Source organism: Pan paniscus, chromosome 11, assembly GCF_029289425.2.
Source record: "Pan paniscus chromosome 11, NHGRI_mPanPan1-v2.0_pri, whole genome shotgun sequence".
Lineage (NCBI taxonomy): Eukaryota > Metazoa > Chordata > Mammalia > Primates > Hominidae > Pan > Pan paniscus.
Genome location: NC_073260.2, coordinates 48136756 through 48160512, shown reverse-complemented (window position 1 = coordinate 48160512; position 23757 = coordinate 48136756). Strand labels below are relative to the sequence as shown.

The window sequence follows — 23757 nt, the reverse complement described above, 5'->3', positions numbered from 1 at the left end:
TACGTCAGTAAGGGTCCTTCTGGATGACTAGCATTTGAATTCGTGAACTGCAAAGAAGCAGCCCTTCCCATGTGGGTAGCCATCATCCAATTCCCTGAGGGCCTCAATAGAACAAAAGGTGAAGGAGGAAGGAACTGGCCTCTATTTTCCGCCCCACTGCTAGAGTTGGGACATCTCATCTCATCTTCTCCTGCCCTTGGACTAGATTTACACTGGCTCTCAATTTTCCGCCCCACTGCTAGAGGTGGGACATCTCATCTCATCTTCTTCTGCCCTTGGACTAGATTTACACTGGCTCCCATGAGTCTCAGGCCTTTGGACGCAGACTGAATTACACCACCAGCTTTCCTGGGTCTCCAGCTTGCAGAAGTAGACTGTGGGACATTTCAGTTCCATAATCCCGTGAGCCAATTCCTCACAATAAATCTTTTATATTTCTATTGATACTATTTATCTGGAGAACCCTAATACACTTATTAAATTGTGGCAATCTAGTGAATGAGAAATGGTAATTTTAAGTTGCATTTTTCTCAGAAGTAAAAGATGAAATGCTTCACAAAATTGTAGGGGGTTATTATGCAGTGATTAAAGTCATGATTTCAATCGTTCCAATTTTTGTACATGTGGTGCCAATTCGAACACCCTGGTCTCTTGATCCCACTCCAAACAGGCTCTTATTCTCTCCAATAAAGCCAAATAATCAGGTCAAGATAACCAATGATTTCCATGTGGCTAAACCCACATCTTAACCTGGCAAGCAAATCTGGATAAAGCAGGGATTCTCCTGAGTCCTGGAATATCTCCAACTAGGACCAGGAAACTAGTCTGTTTTCCTTTCCCGCTGCTCTTACGTGGTGGTTGTCAGGGGTACCCTAGCTTCGTAAAATGAGCTGGAAAAGACTCTCTTTTTCTATTTTCTCAAAGAGTATATAAAGACTGGAATTATCTGCTCCATGAATGCTTAGGTGTAAATGTAACATTCTTCTGAAGTCATTGTGGCCCGGTGCTTTCTGTGTGGAAAGATCTTTAACTGATGCTTCAATTTCCATATTGCTCTGGTATTACTAGTTTTCTATTTCTTAAGTCAGTTTTGGTTAATTTTTATTTTCTAGTAATTTATCTATTCCACCTAAAATCTTGACTTCATTGGCACATTCTTAACATTATCTTACCAGTTTAATCTCTGTGGAATTTATATCTATGGCTCCCTTTTCCAATCTGAATATTGTGTATTTTTTCCCTCACTCACAATTAATCTTGCCAAAAGTCTGACTATTTGGCTTTTCAAAGAAGCAGCTCTAGGCTCTATTATCCTTACTACTTAATGTGTTTTCCATGTCATTAGCTTATGCTCACTTCATTTCCTTTCATCTACCCTATTTGGGTTATTCTGCAGTTATTTTTTCACTTAAGGTACATGCTTAGTTTATTCATTTTCAGCCTTTTTTCTTTCCTGAAGTCCAACCTTAGCTATCTTATACAATTTTTAAAGTATTTTTTGTTAGCATTTAGTTCTGAATGCTTTCTAATTTCCATTAAGATTCATTTGTTGAGCTGTAAGTTATTTAGAAGTTATCTTAAATTTCCCAATGTAGGGGACTTTTTCTAATTACGTTTTTTGTTAATGACTTCTAACTTAACTGCCTGTGGTGACAGAATGTGGTCTGATGATAGCTGTCCTCTGAAATCTGTGGAGGTCTTATGGCCTAGCAGATGGCTAATTTTCATAAATAGTCCATGTGTGCTTGAAACGAATGCCTAGTCATCAACCACTGTGGATGAATGTCCACACAGGTATATTACATTAGCCCTCAGTAGACCAGGAAAAGTAACCAACACTCTATCAGCTGGGGCCAATGGACTCCTTAGATCTTTATTTCATATTTAGGTCAATTTACAAACAATTTAAAGAAAAATAATAGTGAAAAAACAACTTTATTAGAAATTTTAGTAAAAATTTAAACATAACAAACCCACGTTGCTATTTTATATTTTCCTGGCATATGCATATATATGTATATACACACACACATACATACAAACACATACATATTATAAATATACAAATATATACTCACATACATACATAAACACAGCTGAAAAAGGCTACATCATTTGAACGAAATTGTTAACAGACAGAAATAAACCTGGATTGGCCAGGCATGGTGGCTCATGCCTACTCCCAACACTTTGGGAAGCCAAGGCGGGTGGATCACTTGAGGCCACGAGTTTGAGACCAGTCTGGCTAACATGGCAAAACCCTGTCTCTACTAAAAATACAAAAATAAGCTGGGCGTGATGGTGCACACCTGTAAACCTAGCTACTCAGGAGGCTGAGGCACGAGAATCACTTGAACCTGGGATGCGGAGGTTGCAGTGAGCCGTGATGGCACCACTGTACTGCACTCCAGCCTGGGTGACAGAGCAAGACTCGGTCTCCAAAAAAAAAAAAGAAATGAACCTCCATCACACAGACTCGGTCTCCAGAAAAAAAAAAAAAAAGAAAGAAAAAAGAAATGAACCTGGATTGCACAGGTTTATAAAAGCTGAATCTAGGTTTCAAATACATCTCTAGCAGATCATCATTACTATCACTACTTCTGGTTCTTCTTGGACTTGCATTGTAGAAATGCAATGTTTTTGAAAACACTGATGGCTCTTAATTTAAAGAGGACAGCCATATTCTTTGCTCCCTAATTGCAATATACTTTCATTTTTAGATTTATAAACATCAGTCAGAATGATCAAGCCAATGACTTGTTTTCATTTCTATGCCATCTATTTCCTTCTTATCACCTTTGTATACACAAGGGCCTTCAACACATCATTTACAAGCTGTATCAAGTAAATGTTCACATATAAACATCATATGAGATCCAACAATACTATCGCACATCCTCTTGGCAAAATGGGATGGTCCCTCCCCACTGCCCACAGAGCAGAGATTATTTCTCTGTTATTTACTGCTATATCCTCAACAATACCTGACACATGGCAGGCTCCCTCTAAAAAATATTATATACATGAATTAATTAATGAAATTCATGTGTTTTCTTTGTAGTTGAGACCTGATGAAGAGTTACAGTAAAAATGCTTAAGAGGTATGAATACTAACCATTTACCTTAACATCCTCTCCAACTTACCTCCTCCTATTTCCTGATGGCAGCCTTTTGTTCTGGTGCCCTCCCAACTCCCCACAGTCCATATACTTTGGAAGAAGATGAATCTACCCCCACATCCAGGAGTGGACTATGGTTAGTTTGAGCTAACCAGCATGGTCCATTCCCCTAAGCAATCAAATCAAGCTCAATTGAAAGGCTCCAGCTTGGATTGCAGCAGAGTATTCTCTTTCTTTCAAGAGAGTCATGCATGGATATGGGGCCCAGAACTGAAGTTTCAGGCCACCAACCCATATATAAAGCTGGCAAACAGAGTAAACTATAGGAATTTCAGAAAAATTCAAAATGACTGGATTCAGGCAATCCTAACAGGCTTATAGTTTAAGTCAATTTGTGAAAATGCTTTGTTAGATGGAGGTGAGAGCTCATTATCTAACTAGATGACATATTAGAAATGATTACAAATTGGTTCTGCTTCAGTCCACATCTGTTCTCAAGGGAAGGAATTGATTGGTGGAGATATAAAATTAGCTCTAATGATTACAGAAAGTTTCTAGGTAATGTCTGGAGAGGATCAAGTGAGATTAAGGAGCATGACCTTCTTGGTATAACATGACTACTGTCAGAGCTTCTAGAGCACTAGATCCTCAATAAGAATACCAACTTGTAAGTGCTTTCACTTATCTCCTCATCCAGAACCTGCACCCACCTTTTACTCCAATTAAATAAAAAATTTCTATCTTGGAAACTCACCCAGTAAAATTTTACCTGCCCATTTGATGAAAAGGACTATTCTGCCACAGGATTTCTATCAGAATTCAAAGCTCTAATAAATCAGATGTCACTTTTCCTCAAAGTGAAGTGTCCTTTCACTAACCAAAACCAAAACCCTCCATTTCTGTCCAGCGTCTCAGCCCCTCTTGAAGGCCTACTTCGAGGCTTCTTTCTGAAACATGACACCTCTCCCTCTTCAATAGGATCAGATTAGTTTCATCAGCATGCAAACTATAGTAACACCTCCATCGTGAAAAAGTCTCATAGAGCCCTCATACACTTCCAGCCATCACTACATTTTAATGAACTAACAGAGACTGATTTCTAGGAGGTACTTTTTTTTTGGCAGGGGGACAGAGTCTCGCTGTTGTTGGCCTAGGCTGGAGCGCAATGGCACGATCTCGGCTCACTGCAACATCCGCCTCCCAGGTTCCAGCAATTTTCCTGCCTCAGCCTCCCGAGTAGCTGAGATTACAGGTGCCCAACACCATGCCCTGCTAATTTTTGTATTTTTAGTAGAGATGAGGTTTCATCATGTTGACCAGGCTGGTCTCGAACTCCTGACCTCAGGTGGTCCACCCACCTGGGCCTCCCAAAGTGCTGGGAAGAGGTATTATTAACTGCAAAAACTAAAGTGCAAGAATATATATAAAATGCTACTAGCATAAGAAAGATTGGAAATAGTTGAACAAATAGGTATAGCCTTAATTTTGCAGACAGAAACATGAAGGATAATCTAGAAACTAATGAGACTCACTAACACCCTCAAGGGTGGGAACTGGAGGGAAGAGATTAGAGGGAGGAAGTGGGTACTGACACTTCTATGATTATATCTCTTTGAATAGTTTAGACTTCTGAAACCATATTAATATTTCATATATCAAAATAAAATAAATAGGAGTGAGGAAACCTAACATTACCTCTAATGAATAAAACACAACCACAATAAAGAAATAACCTAAGTAACTCTTCACACAATATGTTTAGTATTGTATATTACAGTATTACATACCTTCAGTCCAAAGATATAAAGTACAGCTACTCCTTGACTTGCAATGGGGTTATATCCCAATAAACTCATGGGATGTTGAAAATATCACAACTGGAAAATGCATTTTACAGATGCTCCTCAACTTAAAATGGGGTTACAGTTTCTACTGAATGCGTATCACTTTTGCACCATCGTAAACTGAAAAATCGCTAAGTCAAACCATCATTAAGTGAAGGACTGTACCGTCAATAGGTAATAAGCTCTGGATAAAAGGTATGTTTACCACAGTGGTATGGATCAGCAACTCTGAAATTACTTTCAGTACGTTACAGGATTGAGCAAATGAGTCAATATACTGCAGGTACTACAAATATGGAAAGGGAGAAGGTAACAATGAACCCTGTGGTGATAAACTGGAAATTGAGGTAACAATATAAACTCATGGTTTTCAACATGTAAGTACAGAAATGGTTGTAAACATGTGTGTGTGAATATGTAATGTAATTTATCTACTTATTTCTTAGGTCTCTCTTGAGAAGCAAAGACACCCATGTAACAGTGAGCACATGTTGTACCCAGATCTTGGTTCTTCAATACCATTCCCCACTAATAGGAACTAAGTACTTGCACCTGTGGCTGCAATGGAGTAACTGGTACTGGATCCCCTCCCTCAAAATATATGAAATGGCTCAGCTATTGATCAACAGGCAGTAAAAGACTACCATCTGGGATCCTGTGACTGTCCCTGTTTTCTTCCTGAAGACACCTGACAGACTGGTAGAAGGCAGGGGTACCCCAACAAAGCACTGTGGTCTTGCTGATCTGAGATCAGCGTGCAGGGAGGCTGAGGTGGCTGGAATTTACAGGGCAGATAAATGGAAAGGTGGGGTAACCTCTCAGAGGAAGAGCTCCAGTAAAATGCACTAGGGTTCCCTAATGCTTAGGCTGAACAGTAAACTCCCAATTCATAGAAAATTACTAGAGAAAGAAAAAACAACCAGGGAGCTATGAAATGAACAAATCCTAGAGATTACACTGAGCTGAAAGGCATTCATGCTATGACCAGCAGGAATAGAGAGAACCTGTCAACACCTATGTCCAGCTGGACTGATCCTCCAGGACAGTAACTACCTTCTGCAGCAAAACCACACTGAATAAGAAAGATACCTAATAGGCATGTGTCCTATCTGTCACAAAACAAAACCAATTGACAGTTATTTCACATAATTCAAAAGAAAAAAAATTACCAAATGTTTACAGTCACAAAAAGGTAACAAACATAATATCCATTAATATAAAATTTAATGAGTAAATAATACTGGTATTAATCATGTTGCCTTTTTCTTTAGAGAATGTAAAAATATTGACTACCTCCATCTCTTTCAACCTTATTTTACCCCGAAAAGCGATACATTATTCAAATGAAACTTCAACTCAGGGAGTTTTTAAGAACCATAAACCTCAAGATCATCCTAATTGGTACTGGCCTTCAAATCTAGCATTCACCCAAATGACACTATCACTGAACAAAATACTTCTCAAACTATGAGTTGTACAACTGTTTCCAGATCACTCACCAAGCACACAAGAAAAAATGAACATTTTTATTTTTATGTCAAGAAAAACAGCCTCCATGGCCAAGCCTCTCCAGCTTCTTCCTGCAAAGCCCAGTGTAACTGACCCCTGCTCCTCCAGCTGGAACAAACAGAGAAAACTGGAGTGTGAACCAGAAGACAGCAAAACACAGCCTGCAGGCCAGTCTGCACTCAGCTTTTATATCTTTTCTAAGGGTTGTAAAGATAAAACAAACAATATGTGACAAAAATTGTTAAGAGGCACACAAAGCCTAAAACATCTGGCCTTTTACACACAAAATTTACTAACCTCAGTCTAGACTAACGCCAGTTCCCAGAGAAAGCCCTGAGAAGGCAAACTACTACTGAGTATCAATTTCCAGAAGCAGACTGACAAAAATCTAATTTTTGAAGTCTCCCTTTCTAACTGCCGGAGCTCTACTCAAGCTGACCAAAGTTCTAGAGCTGAATTCCACTCCCCTGGCCTCATGCAAGAGGGGTCTCCTGCAGGAAGGACCCCTTCCAGCCTCCCACTGCCCACAATGCTCACCTCACCACATAACCGGGCAGCCTTGGAGAAAGGGGACTGAGAGAACCGCCTAGGCTCTCTGACCAGCTGCCCACCCATTAGGGGGGGCCCATTCTCTGCTCACCCCAACAGAGGCAGCTGTGCTCCTCCAAGACATCCCTTGTGGTAGCAGGTGGGAGAGAGAACTTGAAGTCCATCTGGGAACACATCAAAGCCATATCTTTGAAACAGGTTTAACGGTAAGTCATAAAGCTAATGTTTTAATCTCCACTGGTTAAATTTACTGGTACCCTAGATACAACCTTCTATTTATAAGACTGACAATATCTCAAGAACAAATCACTCTTCTTAACCACACAAGCCACCTACGCATGCTCTGTATCAAAGCTTGTTTTATTTAACCATGACATTTTGCCAATGTTACTTCCTCAACAACCAAAATGGTTCACAGTCATCCCATGAACTATTTGCTAAGTGCCTTCTATGGGCCAGGCACTGTTCTGGCAATAGGCCTCTGTCCTAATGCCGACGAAAGGAGCTTATCTGCGGGGGAGGCTGACTAATAATCAATAAGTAAAAAATAAATTCAAAAACAGAAACGTTCAGAGATGAAGCTAAAATAGAAAAATGTGATGGAGGCTGGGGGAAGCAGGGAGACCTGCTTTGGTTTAAGTGATGAGGGAACAGCTATCTAAGATGACATTAGAGCAGAGGCCTTTCTGAACACAAAGAGAACACTGAGCACAACGAGTTGGAGAGAAGAATGAGCTTTGTCAAGCAGAGAGAGTAAGAAAGGCAGTGGGAAATTGGTGGGAAAAGGCAATGTGGCCAGAGTAGGCGAGACCTGACACACTTGGTATCAGTTTCCTGGTGCTGCTGGACAAATAACTACAAGCTTAAAGGGATTACCTGACAATTCTAGGCCAGAAGTCTAAAATGGGTTGGCAAGGCTGCATTCCTTCTGGAGGCACTAGGGAAGATGAGCTCCCTTGCCTTTCTCAGCTTCTAGGGGCTGTCCACATTCCTTGGCTCATAGCCCCTTCCTTGCTTCTCTCCAACTTCTGCTTCCTGTTGTCATTTCTCCTGCTCAGAGTCCTCCTGCCTCCCTCTTGTATGAACCCTTGTCTTTACATTGGGCCCAGTGGATACATCAGGAAAATCTCCCCATCGTAAGATCTTCACCTTCCTCACATCTGCGAAGTTCCTGTTTCCATGTAAGGTTGCAGCATTAGGACGTGGACAACTTTGGGGGTCATTTCTGCCTCCCACACACTTTATTTCTGAACAGTGTCTGAAATAGCAGAGTGATGTGATCCATTAACTTTTTTAAGATCACTTGGGCTGCTGTGTGGGGAAAGGGCAAGAGTGGAAGCAGATTAGTCAGCAGGTTATTACTAATACATATTTCCTATTCCTTAAAAAGAAAATCTCTACAGATCCTAAAATATTATACAGGTAGGCTTTTTAAAAAATGGAATTAGAGTCAGAAATGAATTAGCAACAACCAATCAATCATTACTTACACAGAAAGGGCACGAGTACTCTGAGTCATTTTTAACGGCATCTCTGACGTGCTCAAATGAAAACATTAAAATTTAAGTGCAGCTGACCTTTGAACAACATCAGGTCTACTTGTACACAGATTTTCTTCCACCTCTGCCACCCCTTTGAGACAGCAAGACAACCCCTCCTCTTTCTCCTTAACCTACTCAACATGAAGATGACAAGGATACCTGTGTGATGACCCACTTCCACTTGATAGTAAATGTATTTTCTCTTCCTTATGATTTTCTTAGTAACATTTTCTTTTCTTTAGCTTACTTTACTGTAAGAATAAAGCATATAATACATATAACATACAAAATGTTTGTTATTCAACCCTTTATGTTACCAGTGAGGCCTCCAGTCAACAGTAGACTATTAGTAGTTCAGTTTTTGAGAAGTCAAGTTATAGGAGGATTTTCAACTGTGAGGGGTGGGGGCAGGGGTGCAGGTGGAGGTGTCATCTCTCCTAACCTCTCATGTTGCTCAAGGGTCAACTATAAGAAAAGAAGGGCCTCAAATCAGTTATCTAAACTTCCACCTTAGGAAGCTAGAAATAAGAGTAAATTAAACCCGAGGCAAACAGAGAGAAGAAAATAATGAAGAAATCAATGAATAGAAAGAAAAGCAAAATAAAAAAAAGGAAACCAAAAGCCACTTATTTGAAAAGATAAACAAAAGTGACTAATGTTTTGCTAGTATTTAAGAAAAAAGACACAATGTATCAATATCAAAAATAAATAATCAGACATAGGCCAGGCACAGTGGCTCACACCTATAATCCCAACACTTTGGGAGGCTGAGGCAGGCAGCCTTGAGGCCAGGAGTCCGAGACCAGCCTGGCCAACATGGTGAAACCCCATCTCTACTAAAAATACAAAAATTAGCCAGGTGTGGTGGTGCATGCCTGTAATCCCATCTACTCGGGAGGTGGAGGTTGCAGTGAGCTGAGATTACACTGCTGCACTCCAGCCTGGGTGACAGAGCAAGACCCTGTCTCAAAATAAATAAATAAATAATCAATCAGATATCATTATAGATTCAATGTAGTAAAAGGATAAGGAATAATATGAACAATTTTATGGCAATTAACTTGAAAACTTAGATAAAACACAAATTACCAAAACTCACTCAACTTAAAAGACACAAATTACCAAAACTCACTCAAAAAGAAATGTAAACCAAAAATAAAATTCTGAGTTCGCCAACTGACTGATGGACCCTCCCCTCCACCAAGGGCAATCCAAAGCTAACCTGAGAAACTAGTTGAGGCCATGATGGAAAGTGGGAATGGGAGTAGGACATTCTTCATTATACTCTCCTCCCGTTGGAATTCAGGCACAGATGACCAGCATTACCATCAACACAGGACCTGAAGACTGACAGAACAGGCCCTTTAAGTCTGACAAGAAACATTTACAATCTATTTTCTCTGAAGCTTCCCACCTGAAGGCTTCATTTGCATAATAAGAACCTTGGTCTCCACAACTAAGACACTGCCTTCCACTGATTCCAGGTCTTTAGATAAATTCTTTCAACCAATTGCCAATCAGAACATCACTGAATCTACCTATAACCTGGAAGGCCCCCTATCCCTCACTGCTTCCAGTTGTCCTACCTTTCCAGACTGAACCAACGTACATCTTACATGTATTGATTGATGTCTTATGTCTCCCTAAAATGTATAAAACCAAGCTGTAGACTGAACACCTTGGGCACACATTCTCATGATCTCCTGGGGCTGGTCACTCATATTTGGCTCAGAATAAATCTCTTCGAATATGTTACAGAATTTGACTTTTCAAACAGAAGTAACTCAAGTAGCCCTGTATTTATTAAAGATATCAAATTCATAGTTACAAATCTTCCCACAAAGAAACTTCCTAGACCAAATGACTTCGCTGGTGAATTTTACCAAACAATTAAGTAAGAAATAATAACAACTATGCAAACTTGTTCAGGGAAATAGAAGGAAGGAACATTTCCCAATTCATTTTATGAGACCAGCACTATCCTGATACCAGAACTATAGACCTTACAATAAAAGAAGGCAAACCAATTTCCCTTATGAAAAGTTACAAAATCCTAAAAAACTTAAGCAAATCAAATCCAGCAATATATAAAAAGGATTAATGATCGAGAGGTCTGTTCCAGGAATACACAATTGTTAATAACTGATAATCAATCAATCATTCACCATATTGACAGGCTGAAAAATAATACGAGAATCTTAATAGATGCCAAAAAGAGATTTGACAAAATTCAATACATGTTCATGAAAAAAAAAATGCCTCAGCAAACTACAAATAAAAAGAAACTTTTCACCCTGATAAACTGCATCTGTGAAAAAACTACAGCTAACATCATACTTAGTAGTAAAGGACTGGATGCCTTCCCCGTAAGATTGAGAAAAGACAAAGACGAACACTCACACTGCTTTTAGTCAACTCTATAATGAAAATGTAATGGATATAAGAAAAAAAATAAAAGGTGAACAGATAGGAAAGGAAGAAGTAAAACTATCTTTATTCACAAATGACTTGACTACCTTTGTAGAAAACCCCAGAGTATCTACAAAAAAGAGTCCTAGAAGTAAAAAGTGCATTTAACAAGGTTGCAGGATACAAAGACAATATACAAAAATCAATATACTAGCAATATACTAGTAATAAAAAATTGGGAGTAAAATTAAGAAGAAATGCCACTTACAGTAACATCAAAATATATGAAAAACTTAGAAATAAATTTAACCAAACATGTCTAAGACCTGAACATGGTAACAGACAGTGCAGTATTGGCATTAAAAATACCCAGAGAAGGCCAGGCGTGGTGGCTCACGCCTGTAATCCCAGCACTTTGGGAGGCCAAGGCAGGTGGATCACGAGATCAGGAGATCGAGACCATCCTGGCTAACACGGTGAAACCCCATCTCTACTAAAAATACAAAAAATTAGCCGGGCGTGGTGGCAAGCCCCTGTAGTCCCAGCTACTCGGGAGGCTGAGGCAGGAGAATGGTGTGAACCCGGGAGGTGGAGCTTGCAGTGAGCCAAGATCACGCCACTGCACTCCAGCCTGGGTGACAGAGTGAGACTCCATCTCAAAAAAAAAAAAAAAAAAGTACCCAGAGAACCCTGACATAACTCACACATATACTGTCAACTGATATTTTAGACAGGTCCCAGAATAATGTAATGGGGGAAAAGTTGGTCTTTTTGACAAATGGTGCTGGGAGAATTGAAAATGCAACAAAACAAAAACCCCAAAAAAAGCCACCTGTGTATAAAAAAAAATACTTGGTCGTTTTTATTACAGGTTCCTGGCCCAAAGCTCCTAAAACCCTCAGAATTTCCTGAGTGATAGAGTGTCTTTTGTTATTCCTAACATGCCCTTCTCAACCAAACCTGAGTTTATGCTAATGAAGTGACTCGTAGAGGGCCCCTAGATAGCTCCAGGACAGGCGCCGGTCACCAGAAATATCAAGCCATGATCAGAGGGTTAGAACTTTCAGTGCCCTACCCACACCTTCAGGGAGTGAGAGGAGCTGGAGATTGAGCTCAATCGCCAATGGCTAATGATGTAATCAATCATTATGTAAAGAGGCCTCCATAAAAAATCCCTGAAACAGGGCTTAGGGAGCTCCCAGGTTAGTGAACACATGGATGTGCTGGGTAAGTGGCACACCTGGAGAGGGTATGGAAGCTCTGCAACCCTCCACCCTAACTTTGCTCTAAGTACCTCCTCCACTTGACTGTTCCCCAGTTTTCTCTTTTATAATAAACTGGTAATAGTAAATAAAGCACTTTCCTGAGTTTTGTGAGATGCTCTAGCAAATCCCATTCCTGAGACCAATTATGACGTCTTTTTTTCTAACACCACTTCTGACACCAAATGTCTGAGGGTTTCCACACCAATTCTAACACCAAGCGGGTATCCAACAATTCAGTTAAATTCTGCCACCATCCAAAATTAGTGGGATCCCACAAGTTAAGGGGTCCCACAAGGCTGCCCTCACTTCAGATGCAACTCACAAGTCCCAGGGGCAACCCATATGTCTGAAACAACCAGCTATAGATTTGGGGATTCCCCTAAACTCCTCAGGTTACTTAATTCACTAGAATGACTCAGAATTTAAAAAAAAAAACAAACACACAAAAAACACTTTATTTACTATATGCAACTCAGGAACAGACCAATGGAACAGATGCATAGGGCAAGGTATGGGAAGAGGGAGTACAGAGCTTCCATGCCCTCTTTAGGAGTGCCAACCTCCTAGAAAATCAATGTGTTCACCAACCTAGAAGCTCCCTGAGCCCCATTTTTTGTTTTGTTTTTTTGAGACAGGGTCTCACTTTGTCACCCACGCTGGAGCACAGTGGCACAATCACAGCTCACTGCAGCCTCAATATCTCAGGCTCAAGCAATCCTTGCACCTCAGCCCCCTCAAGTAGCTGGGATTACAGGAATGTGCCACCACACCCAGTTAAGAGGGTTGTTTGTTTGTTTGTTTGTTTGTTTGTTTGTTTGTTTTGGTAGAGATGGGGTTTTGCCATGTTACCCAGGCTGGTCTCAAACTCAAGCCATCCACCTGCCTCAGCCTCCCAAAGTAGCAGAATTACAGGCATGAGCCACCGTGCCTGGCTCTGAACCCCGCTGTTTAAGGGTCTTTATGGAGGTTTCATTACCTCCATAGGGAGACATGAATGACTAAATCACTGGCCACTGGTAACTGAGCTGAATCTCTGGCCCCTTTCCCCTCTGGGGGGAGAGGGTGCTAAAAGCTCTAATCCTCTAACCCATGGCTGCTTTTTCTGACAAGCCGCCCCCCCATCCTGAAGCTATCTAGGGTCATCTCATTACACAACAAAAAGCACTTGGACCATTCAGGAAACTCCCAGGGTTTTAAGAGCTCTGTACCAAGAACAAGGGCAAAGACCAAATATATTTTTTATTCTCTTTCACAACATATATAAAAATTAACTCAGAATACTTCAGAGTCCTAAATGTAAGATATAAAAACTACAAAAGTATTAGAAAACAGGAGAAAATCTTTGTGACTGTGGGGTAAAACAAAATTTCTAAAATTCACAAAAAGGTACAAACCATAAAAGGAAAAAAAATGATACATCAGTCTTCATACATGTATACATACGTAACAAACCGGCACATTGTGCACACGTACCCTAGAACTTAAAGTATAATAAAAAAAAGAAACAATATGTAAATTTTAAAAAAATCAGTCTTCATATAAAAAACTTTTGTTCTTCAAAACAAATTATAAGGCAGAAAAAAGGCAGGCCATTTAGTGGAAGAAAACTTACCAAATATAACAGATAAAAGTCTTGTATCAAGAATATGAAAAAAAAAAAACAAAAAAAAACCTCTTACAATTCAATGAGATGAGATTCTAAGAAAAACATTGGGAAAAAATTCGAATAAACAAGTCATCAAAACAGATATACAGGTGACACATATGAAATGTAAACTAAAACTACAATGAAATATGACTTTGTATCCATTAGGATGCCTACAATTTTTAAACCTCATATTATCAAGTGTTGGTAAGCATGTGGAACGCCTGAAACTCTCATCCGTTGCTAGTGGGAATGCAAAATGATACCGAAAACAGTTGGCAGTTTCTTACAAAACTAAACACACAGGATAAAACCAGTAATTCTACTTCTGACTATTTACCTGAGAGAAGTAAAATTATGCATTGCCAAAAAGGTGTGTGTGAATGGTCACAGAAGTGATGCATAAAAGCCAAACGATGGAAAAACCCAAATGACCATCACCTAATGAATAAACAAACCGTGAAACAGTCATACAATAAATACTATTCTCAGCAATAAAATAAAATACATGCCAATAAAATGAAACTAGTGAAACATGAATATGGATGAAGCTCAAACCATTATGTTAAATGAAAGAGGTCAGACACAAAAGACTACCCATAGTATGAGTCAATTTATTTTAAAAATTACAGAAGATGCTAAACTAGGAGCAGCAAGGAGATTAGTACTTTCAGAGATCAGGGCAAGGGAAGGGGCTTGACTGCAAATGGACACAAGGAAACTTTTTAAGTAACAAATATGTTCTGTATCATGATTCTGATCATGGTTTAAATACCTGTCAAAATTCATCAATTATACATTTTAAATTGGTAAACTTTATTCCAAGTAATTCATACCTAAATAAAACATTTTTTATTCCAACAAACAATATATGACAACAAAAAAAAAACAAAACCCTATATAGCTAAACTAATACAAACTTGTTAAACTACTACAAATTTGTGGTATCTATCCCTTCACGTTACTTATCAAACTCTCTGAAGGACTAACAGTTAAATACATAAATATGACAATCTAAGATTCTGAAACAACAACGGCCAGGTTACTTCATAGTCCAAGGTGCCCACACATCTATCCAGATCATGACATTTTTATCCATATGAACAGCACACAACATTCAATAATGCATGTTGACAATTTTAGTGACAAGTCAGTCTTTAGTCATAACATAATTTACTAGAATTCAAAAGCAGAAGCAAAACTACCTTTACTTTTTTATAAAACCCACACTGGTGTAATTCAGTGAAACAATTTAGGGTTCTACATATAGCAATCAATTACCAAGAATTGTTTATCATATATCTTAGGAATTTCAAAAGAAAAAATCCTCACTCTCAGTAATTTCTCACAAAATTTCATTTCAAAAATGTTCTGGTAAAAACAATGCATGTGCACTTTGTTACTTTGAATTAGAAAAGTAAAAGAACAAAAATAAACAGATGACGGTGATTTCACATTTACATCCAATGCAGCAGCCCAATCAGACTTCTTTAGAATTTTGTGATTGGCAAATATTAAAATTTTAACTACATAAACATTTTGAAATAGCAGAATTGTTTTGACTTGTGTGTGTGTGTATGTGTGTGTGGGTGTGTGTATGTAAGGCAGAGAGACAGACACACACAGATACACACACACACACACAGAGAAGAGAGAGGGAGAGGGAGAGAGAGAGAAGGTAAACTAAAAGTGATTAAACAGTTTTTAGAATATGTAAGGAGGCAGCACACATTCAGGCCAATCTCACATAATCCATGTAGCCAATGCTTCACAAGAAGCTTTGACTAACAAAATTATATTTCTTAGTATTCTAAGAGAAGTACAGGCAAGCCATGAACCCAGAAGTGGTGTTCTAATCTATAAGAAAGAATACACAACAGTGATTCCCAACCTGAAGGGTATGACTGTGATCACACATTTACATCCAATGTAGCCGGCCAACCAGAAAGACTTTTCCAGAATGTCACGATCAACAATATATTAAAATTTGGAGTATAGCACACCATGTGAAAACACATTATGTATGGGAAACACTGTCTGTATCTGTGACAACTATGACATATTTTTATCTGTATTTACATATTACTGTGGTTAATAGAAACACCCATTTTAATACATTACTGTAACAATGACATTTTGACATTACACACCTTCTCAATGTAGGGCCACTAAAATGTCTAAGTGTATAAAATTTTAAGAACTTTAAAGAGACACCTCATATTCCTCCTAGGTTCTAGATTAGAAACCACAGTCTAAGAGAAAACTCTATCCTAACTTTCAAGAGAAGTAGTTTCAGCTAAGCCACCACCTTTAACCAGGTCTTTCACTTCACGGGGATTCTATAAAATTAAAGGGTCTGAATTATTCTATAGGAACTCTTTTAGTCTAAAATTTATCTTCTCAAATGTTGTAACGGGTCGGGCACAGTGGCTCACGCCTGTAATCCCAGCACTTTGGGAGGCCGAGGCAGGCGGATCACTTGAGGTCAGGAGTTCAAAACCAGCCTGGCCAACATGGTGAAACCCCGTCTCTACTCAAAATACAAAAATTAGCTGGGCATTGCGGCAGGTGCCTGTAATCCCAGCTACTCGGGAGGCTGAGGCAGGAGAATCACCTGAACCTGAAAGGCAGAGGTTGCAGTAAGCAGAGATCATACCACTGCACTCCAACCTGGGTGACAGAACATGATTTCATCTCAAAAAAAAACAAAAAGAAAGTTGTAACAACAATTTAGGAACTCAGTTAATATCCCAATTTTAGTTTCCAAAAAAAGAAAAATACACTAATATACTTTGTATTTTTCAAAATTATTAATTTGCATATATTTGCTTAATATAATTTGTTAATATAACGAAGTTATTTCAGAAAGTTTGAAGACAGAAAAAATATCACCTTTAATCCATGATCTTTTTTTTTTAATTTTTTCAAACAGGGTCTCGCTCTCTCACCCAGGCTGAAATGCAGTGGCACAATCACGGCTCGCAGCTTTGATCTTCCAAGCTCAAGCGACTCTCCCACCTAAGCCTCCTGAGTAGCTAGGACTACAGGCACGCACCACCATGCCTGGCTAATTTTAGTATATTTTTGGAGAGACAGGGTTTTGCCATGTTGCCCAGGCTGGTCTTGAACTCCTAGGCTCAAGCCAACTGCCTACCTCGGCCTCCCAAAGTGCTGGGACTACAGGTGTGAGCCACCTGGCCCATGAACTTATTGGCAGACATAGTTTACACAGCTACAGTAATAATGGCCATAACATTTTATATACAACTCTCTCTATGCTTGTAACAGGTATTTTCCACACTCCATGTATATCACTTTATAAGTATCATATTTATATGTCTTTATATGTATGACTTTAAATATCTACTTAACATTCTAATGAGTGCATCGGTATATAATAAGTTACTTAAAGAGAACATCCTGGTAGAGTCCTTAGAAAATTTCATCCTTGTATAAACATCATTGAGTATATATACACAAACCTAGATGGTATAGGCCAGGGGTCCCCAACCCCTGAGTTGATGAATGGTACTGGTCTGTGGCCTGTTAGGAACCAGTGACACAGCAGGAGGTGAGCACAGGCAAGGGAGCATTACTGCTTGAGCTCTGCCTCCTGTCAGATCAGCAGCCGCATTAGATTCTCGTAGGAGCACAAACCCTACCGTGAACTACGCATGCGAGGGATCTAGGTTGCACGCTCCTTATGAGAATCAGGCTGAGGTGGCCTGATGATCTGAGATGGAACAGTTTCACCCTGAAACCATCCCCTACATAAATAGGATATATGGTATAACATATTTCTCTTAGGCTACAAACCTGTACAGTGACTGTATTGAATGCTGTAGGTAACTGTAACACAATGCTAAGTATTTATATGTACCTAAACCGAAAACGTACAGTAAAAATACAGTATTATAATCTTATGAGGCTGGGCACAGTGGCTCACCCATGTAATCTCAGCACTTTGGGAGGCCTAGGCAGGTGGATCACCTGAGGTCAGGAGTTCAAGACCAGCCTGGGCAACATGGTAAAACCCCATCTCTACTAAAATTACAAAATTTAGCTGGGCATGGTGGCACACACCTGTATCCCAGCTACTCAGGAGACTGAGGCACGAGAATCGCTTGAACACTGGAGGCGGAAGTTGCAGTGAGACAAGATCACACCATTGCACTCCTGCATGGGTGACAGGGAGACCCCGTCTCAAAAAAATAAAAACAAATAATCTTATGGGACCAGCATTGTATAATGCAGGCTACTGTTAACCAAAATGTTGTTATGGAGCACATGACTGTATTTGTGTATATATATACATATATATAAAATAAAGTAAAATACTAGGACAAAAATAATAATTATTTATATTAGGGGATGAATAAAGTAGAGGAAGTAGGGTTAGAGAGAGTTCTCTCTGTATACATTTTCATACATTTTGACCTATCATGCTACTTTTTTAAACTAAAAATTGATTTAAAAACTTAAAATGTAAGTGAAGTACTTAATAATGCTAAATAATAGGTAGATTTCTGAGAAGTCAGAAATCACTTGGCCCAACCTCCAATGCAATGTAGGAATCTCTTTAATGTTTATCTGTTTTCCTAGCATTTTAGAAAAAAGATGTAGCCAAATTTACTATCAGTAAATAAGAGAGTGGTATGAGACAATTCAGAGAAGCTGCTTATTATATCCCAACCATTCCTGAAAAAAATCAGTGAATTAAAGCACAGTTTAAAGGCTGATTAATTCCAGCAAATAAATGCTGAGTCCCTGTTGTTTGCTGTGTTCTGAGAATGTAAAAGATGATTCTCAAAGAATAAGAGGAGTTCCTATGCTCAAGAAATTTGAGGCAAGACCATTTGCTAAGCTTTAAGTATTTAGAAATGAGCAAGGTATCACTGGAATACAGTATTAATATATACAGAGAAACCTTTGTGGGAGAAGAAAAAGAAGAGGGAAAATGATGACTTCCAAGGGATGGAGAAGAGGCTAAAAGGATAATCAATAAACGGTACATTGTGTTTTTGAGGTTTCTTTTTTTTTTTGAGCCGGAGCCTCACACTGTCGCCCGGGCTGGAATGAGGTGGCGTCATCTCGGCTCACTGCAACCTCTGCCTCCTGGGTTCAAGCAATTATCCTGCCTCAGCCTCCTGAGTAGCTGGGATTACAGGCACCTACTACCACGCCCAGAAAATTTTTTGTATTTTTAGTAGAGACGGGGTTTCACTATGTTGGCCAGGCTGGTCTCGAATTCTTGACCTTGTGATCCACCCACGTCGACTTCCAAAGTGCTGGAATTACAGGCATGAGCCACCGCGCCCAGCAGAGGTTTCTTCTAATGTTACTACTTTGGAATACAAATTAAAGCTTTAATTATGTGAAAGACCACATTCTTCAACAATAACTGATAAATGTGGCCTGATTAAGATGTTTATACTAATATAGGCTGTAAGTTTAAATATTCTTTAAATAATGTAAAGAGATTTTATTTACCTAGAATTTTATTTCATATGTACATGTTAAAAGACAGACCTCTTTGGGAGGCCGAGGTGGGCAGATCACGAGGTCAGGAGATCGAGACCATCCTGGCTAACACGGTGAAACCCTGTCTCTACTAAAAATACAAAAATTAGCCGGGCTTGGTGGCGGGCGCCTGTAGTTCCAGCTACTCGGGAGGCTGAAGCAGGAGAATGGGGTGAACCCAGGAGGCGGAGCTTGCAGTGAGCCGAGATCGTGCCACTGCACTCCAGCCTGGGTGACAGAGCAAGACTCCGTCTCAAAAAAAAAAAAAAAAAAAAAGACAGACCTACTGGTCAGCTTATAAATGTAAATACATGTAAAAAAGAGGTCATGTGTGGCCTGTAATCCCAGCCCTTTGGGAGGCCGAGGCAGGTGGATCACCTGAGGTCAGGAATTCAAGACCAGCCTGGCCAACATGTTGAAACCCCGTCTCTAGCAAAAATACAAGAAATTAGCCAGGCGTGGTGGCGGGCATCTGTAATCCCAGCTACGCGGGAGGGTGAGGCAGGAGAATCACTTGAACCCAAGAGGCAGAGGCTGCAGTGAGCCGAGATCGTGGCACTGCACTCCAGCCTGGGCAACAAGCGTGAAAGTCCATCTCAAAAAAAAAACAAGAAAGGAAAACCTTTCGGAGAAATCTGAAAGAACAGTTCCATCATATACACTGAATTACTAAAAGAGAATGATATGCCCCAATTTTTCTATAATTAAGACACTGACTTTTGTTGACAAAATACAGTCACAAATCTTGAGTTAAAAGATTATCCTGATTGTACGAAAGTTTAAAAGCACATAAAGCAAAGTAAATAGATTAAATTAACTTGTTAAAAAGTACTCAAGGCTAACATGTTATTCTAATAAACAGCATGTGGTATATTATTTGAGGACATTTTGCATGTCCTCAAAAAGGCAATCTGTAACAGACATCCACAAACTGTGCTAAAGCATTAAAGCTTTTTTCAAAGTATATTCCTAATGCAGAAATCTAGAACAAATGGGCTGCAAAAGAATATGTAAAATAAAAAGAATTCCACCAGTAACTTTAGTGCAATAATTATAAAACCTACTGCCAACAGAAAAACAATGCCAGGATGACCACTAACACCTATTTTTAAAATGTTAATCTGTCTTCACAACATTGATATCACTCCTCAAAAATTCATATAATTGGGCCTTCTTTAAAAACCCTAAAGCTACTCTGTATCTTCCCAATAAGCCATCCAATGACCTTTAGAGAACCTCTCAACCATCAGTCATGTGTTACACTCCTTTACCTCAAGATCATATTCACCAGGTGAATATGATCTAGACATAAGAATCCTAATTCTCTTGATATAAGTCTTTCACATTGTTTAAAAAAACAAAGAACTCAAAATATACATAAAACCCTTATAAGCACTCCTACTAAGCAGACAGTATTACTCACATTTGACAAATGTAAAAACAGAAATCTGTACTGCATAACACCATAACCCTAGCAGCTGGGAGTAATAAACCTACACTCTTTGGTTACTCAACTGGAATTAAAACTAATTCTTTTCGGTATCCTACATTTTAAGAAATGTATTAAGGAGGCAATAAAACCTTATCAAAAGCCAAAATACACTGCATATTTCTAAATATCACACTATTCTGCAATATTTTAAGGCAGAAGCCACAGAGATTGAAGCTTAAAAAAACTGAGAATCCTTAAGAATGAAACTAGGGGCCAGGCACAGTGGCTCACCCCTGTAATCCCAGCACTTTGGAAGGCCAAAGATGGTGGGTCACTTGAGGTCAGCAGTTCGAGACCAGCCTGGCCAACATGGTGAAATCCTGTCTCTACTCAAAATACAAAAATTAGCTAGGCGAGGTGGCAGGCGCCTGTAATCCCAGCTACTCGGGGGGCTGAGGCGGGAGAATCACTTGAACTGGGAAGACGAGGGTTGCAGTAAGCGAAGATCACGCCACTGCAGCCTGGGTGACGGAGCAAGACTCTATCTCAAAAAAAAAAAAAAAAAAAAAAAAAAGAATGAAACTAAAGAATATTGGCCACAATTAAGACACAACAAACAACATTGTACTACATGTACTACATGTACTACAAACAAGTATTTTAATGGCTCAAAGATTTTTTTTCAATTTCCAAAACAATCTAAATGTTGCAAAAGCTTCTTTCTAATGCTGACAGACTAAGCATGTTTTTTTCTTGTGAATCAGTAAAACACAGACAAAGAGGAGTTGTTGGTAATGGGGTTCAAGCTAAAGAACATTCTAATGGAAAACAGACTACTATTGAGGAAAAATCAGACTACAGTTTAATTTCATAATACAACATATTTACATACCAGCACAGAATATCCCTGGGACTTCACTCCTGATTATTATGGTCCGTACTTTCTTATCAGATTTCAAAGCATCCACAGCTTTTGATAGCTAAACAGAAATAGGAAGCATAGGAGGAAAAAGAGAAAAAAAAAAAACATTTTTACATTGATGACAATAATATATCTTAATATTAGAAGCAAACAGTTTAATCTTTACACTCACCATTTTTATAAGATTTTTACTGAGTGAATTTTTGCCATAAGCTCTGTTTATTCCAAGCACCACAATTCCTAGTTAAAGGGGAAAAAAAGTACAAGCACTTGAGTGAGCAAGGCATTCAGAGAACAGACTCTACATCACACATCTAGCTAACTTCGAACTTAACAAATCAAAGAAATTCATGACATCACGTTCCCTTCAATCGATCTCTTCTTAAGCACCAAGGTAATTTGCAACATTTTGGTAAATTTTACATCACTAACTCAAACTAGAGGGAAGACTACACTTATTAGTGAAAATTTTAAGTTAAAGGATACTATTTAAAATGTGGTTTCATCATCTTCAAGTAGATACCGAAGTAACCGCTAATAAACCTTGTCACATGCAGTTATTATAGCATCTGCTTTTTCTAGGACCAGTTGTTAATATCTCAATTTTTTTTGTTGTTCATACTACACAGTTTTCAGTAATTCTATCCCAAGTTTCTCTCCTGATTTCTGTCTGATATACTTAACCTGAGGGCACTTCCATTTAGATGTCCAAGAAGTACTTCCAACTCAACCTATACAAAACAAAGTTCATTATCTCTCCCACACACCCAGCTGTCACTCCTAACTGCCCCACTTTTTAATCAAAGACCATCATCTAACCCCAGCCTCCCATTCCTTCCAGTTACCAATTTTCTAAAAACAGTACTATGCATAGAATGCACCCCCTACTTAAAATCCTTTCATTATTTATTTCAAAATATCCAACTTCAAAGATCCTAATTTGATATTCAAAGTTCTACACAACCTCTACTAACCTTCTTGTTCCTGGAGTAGACAAATTTTCACCGTGTATCAGAAATACCTTCCACTGAGTCAGGGTGGGTATGGTTCTTATTTGCAACTGAGTTAAACTGAAGACAACAAAATGCACACATGCCTTCACTGTGCAAGAAACTGTGCAGACCCATTCTTTAAAGTATAAAGATGAACTTCTGCTCACAAGAGTAAATTTGCAAGAATTCCAAATGCTCTCAGTACAGAGAAAAGCATAAAGGACTGCTATCTGACAGGATCTGTATTAAACAGCTGAATGACTTTGGGTAGGTCCCAATACTACTGACAACAGCTACCACCAGTAGGCCTCAGGCACTGTTCCAGGTGCTTTAAGCGAATTAACTCATGTAATCCCCACCACAACCCAAGAGGTGGGCACTACTTTTATCAATAGTTAACGGATAAAGAAATGGAGACTTGGAGAGGTGAAGTAACTTCCTTCAGCTATTAAGTGGTAATCTAACTCTATACTTGAATAAAACTGTGTTACACTGTTCAAGCTTCAGTTTCCTCAGGAAGAAAATCAAGCAGCTAAGACTAGATGTGTCCATTCATTCAAACATACTGAGTACGTACTATAGTGATCAGCAGCCATGGAACTAGAGTCTAGGAGGGAAATACAACATTAATAATCATAGAAATCATTAATAATCATAAATATCATTAATAATCCATTCAAACTGCTTTACAAGCTGTAAGTGGTGCTACAGTAACTTGTAACCAGAATTGATAATGGTCTGGGGCAAAAGGAGATGGTTAGGGAAAGCTTACCCCAGACAGTGAAGGTTAGAAGGATAAGTAGGAGTTAAGGTGAGAGTGAAGGAGAGGGGCTGACTGCCAGGCAGAGGAAACAGGAAAAGCATAAACTAGTCAAGGTCCCACTGAATGTCCTGTAACCTACAAGGGGGAGAAGAGAGTGACCAATGAAAGTAAAGAGGTCAGCACAAGCCAGAAATATCCTTACAGACCTTCTAAAAAGTCTAGTCTTCATCCTAATAACCATTGAAGG

At 39.1% G+C, this 23757-nt stretch overlaps 1 protein-coding gene across 4 annotated transcripts in view; it reads right to left on the bottom strand.

Moving 5' to 3' along the window:
- The window catches only part of AUH (AU RNA binding methylglutaconyl-CoA hydratase), a 150769-nt gene that overhangs the window by 120283 nt on the left and 6729 nt on the right, over positions 1-23757 (bottom strand). For all 4 annotated transcript variants that reach the window (XM_003808382.6, XM_063594336.1, XM_063594335.1 and 1 more), the window contains exons 2-3: positions 21928-21995; positions 21726-21813 (exon numbers count right to left, since the gene is read on the bottom strand). In XM_003808382.6, the coding sequence (XP_003808430.4) occupies positions 21726-21813; positions 21928-21995 (156 nt within the window). The remainder of the gene's footprint in view (positions 1-21725; positions 21814-21927; positions 21996-23757) is intronic.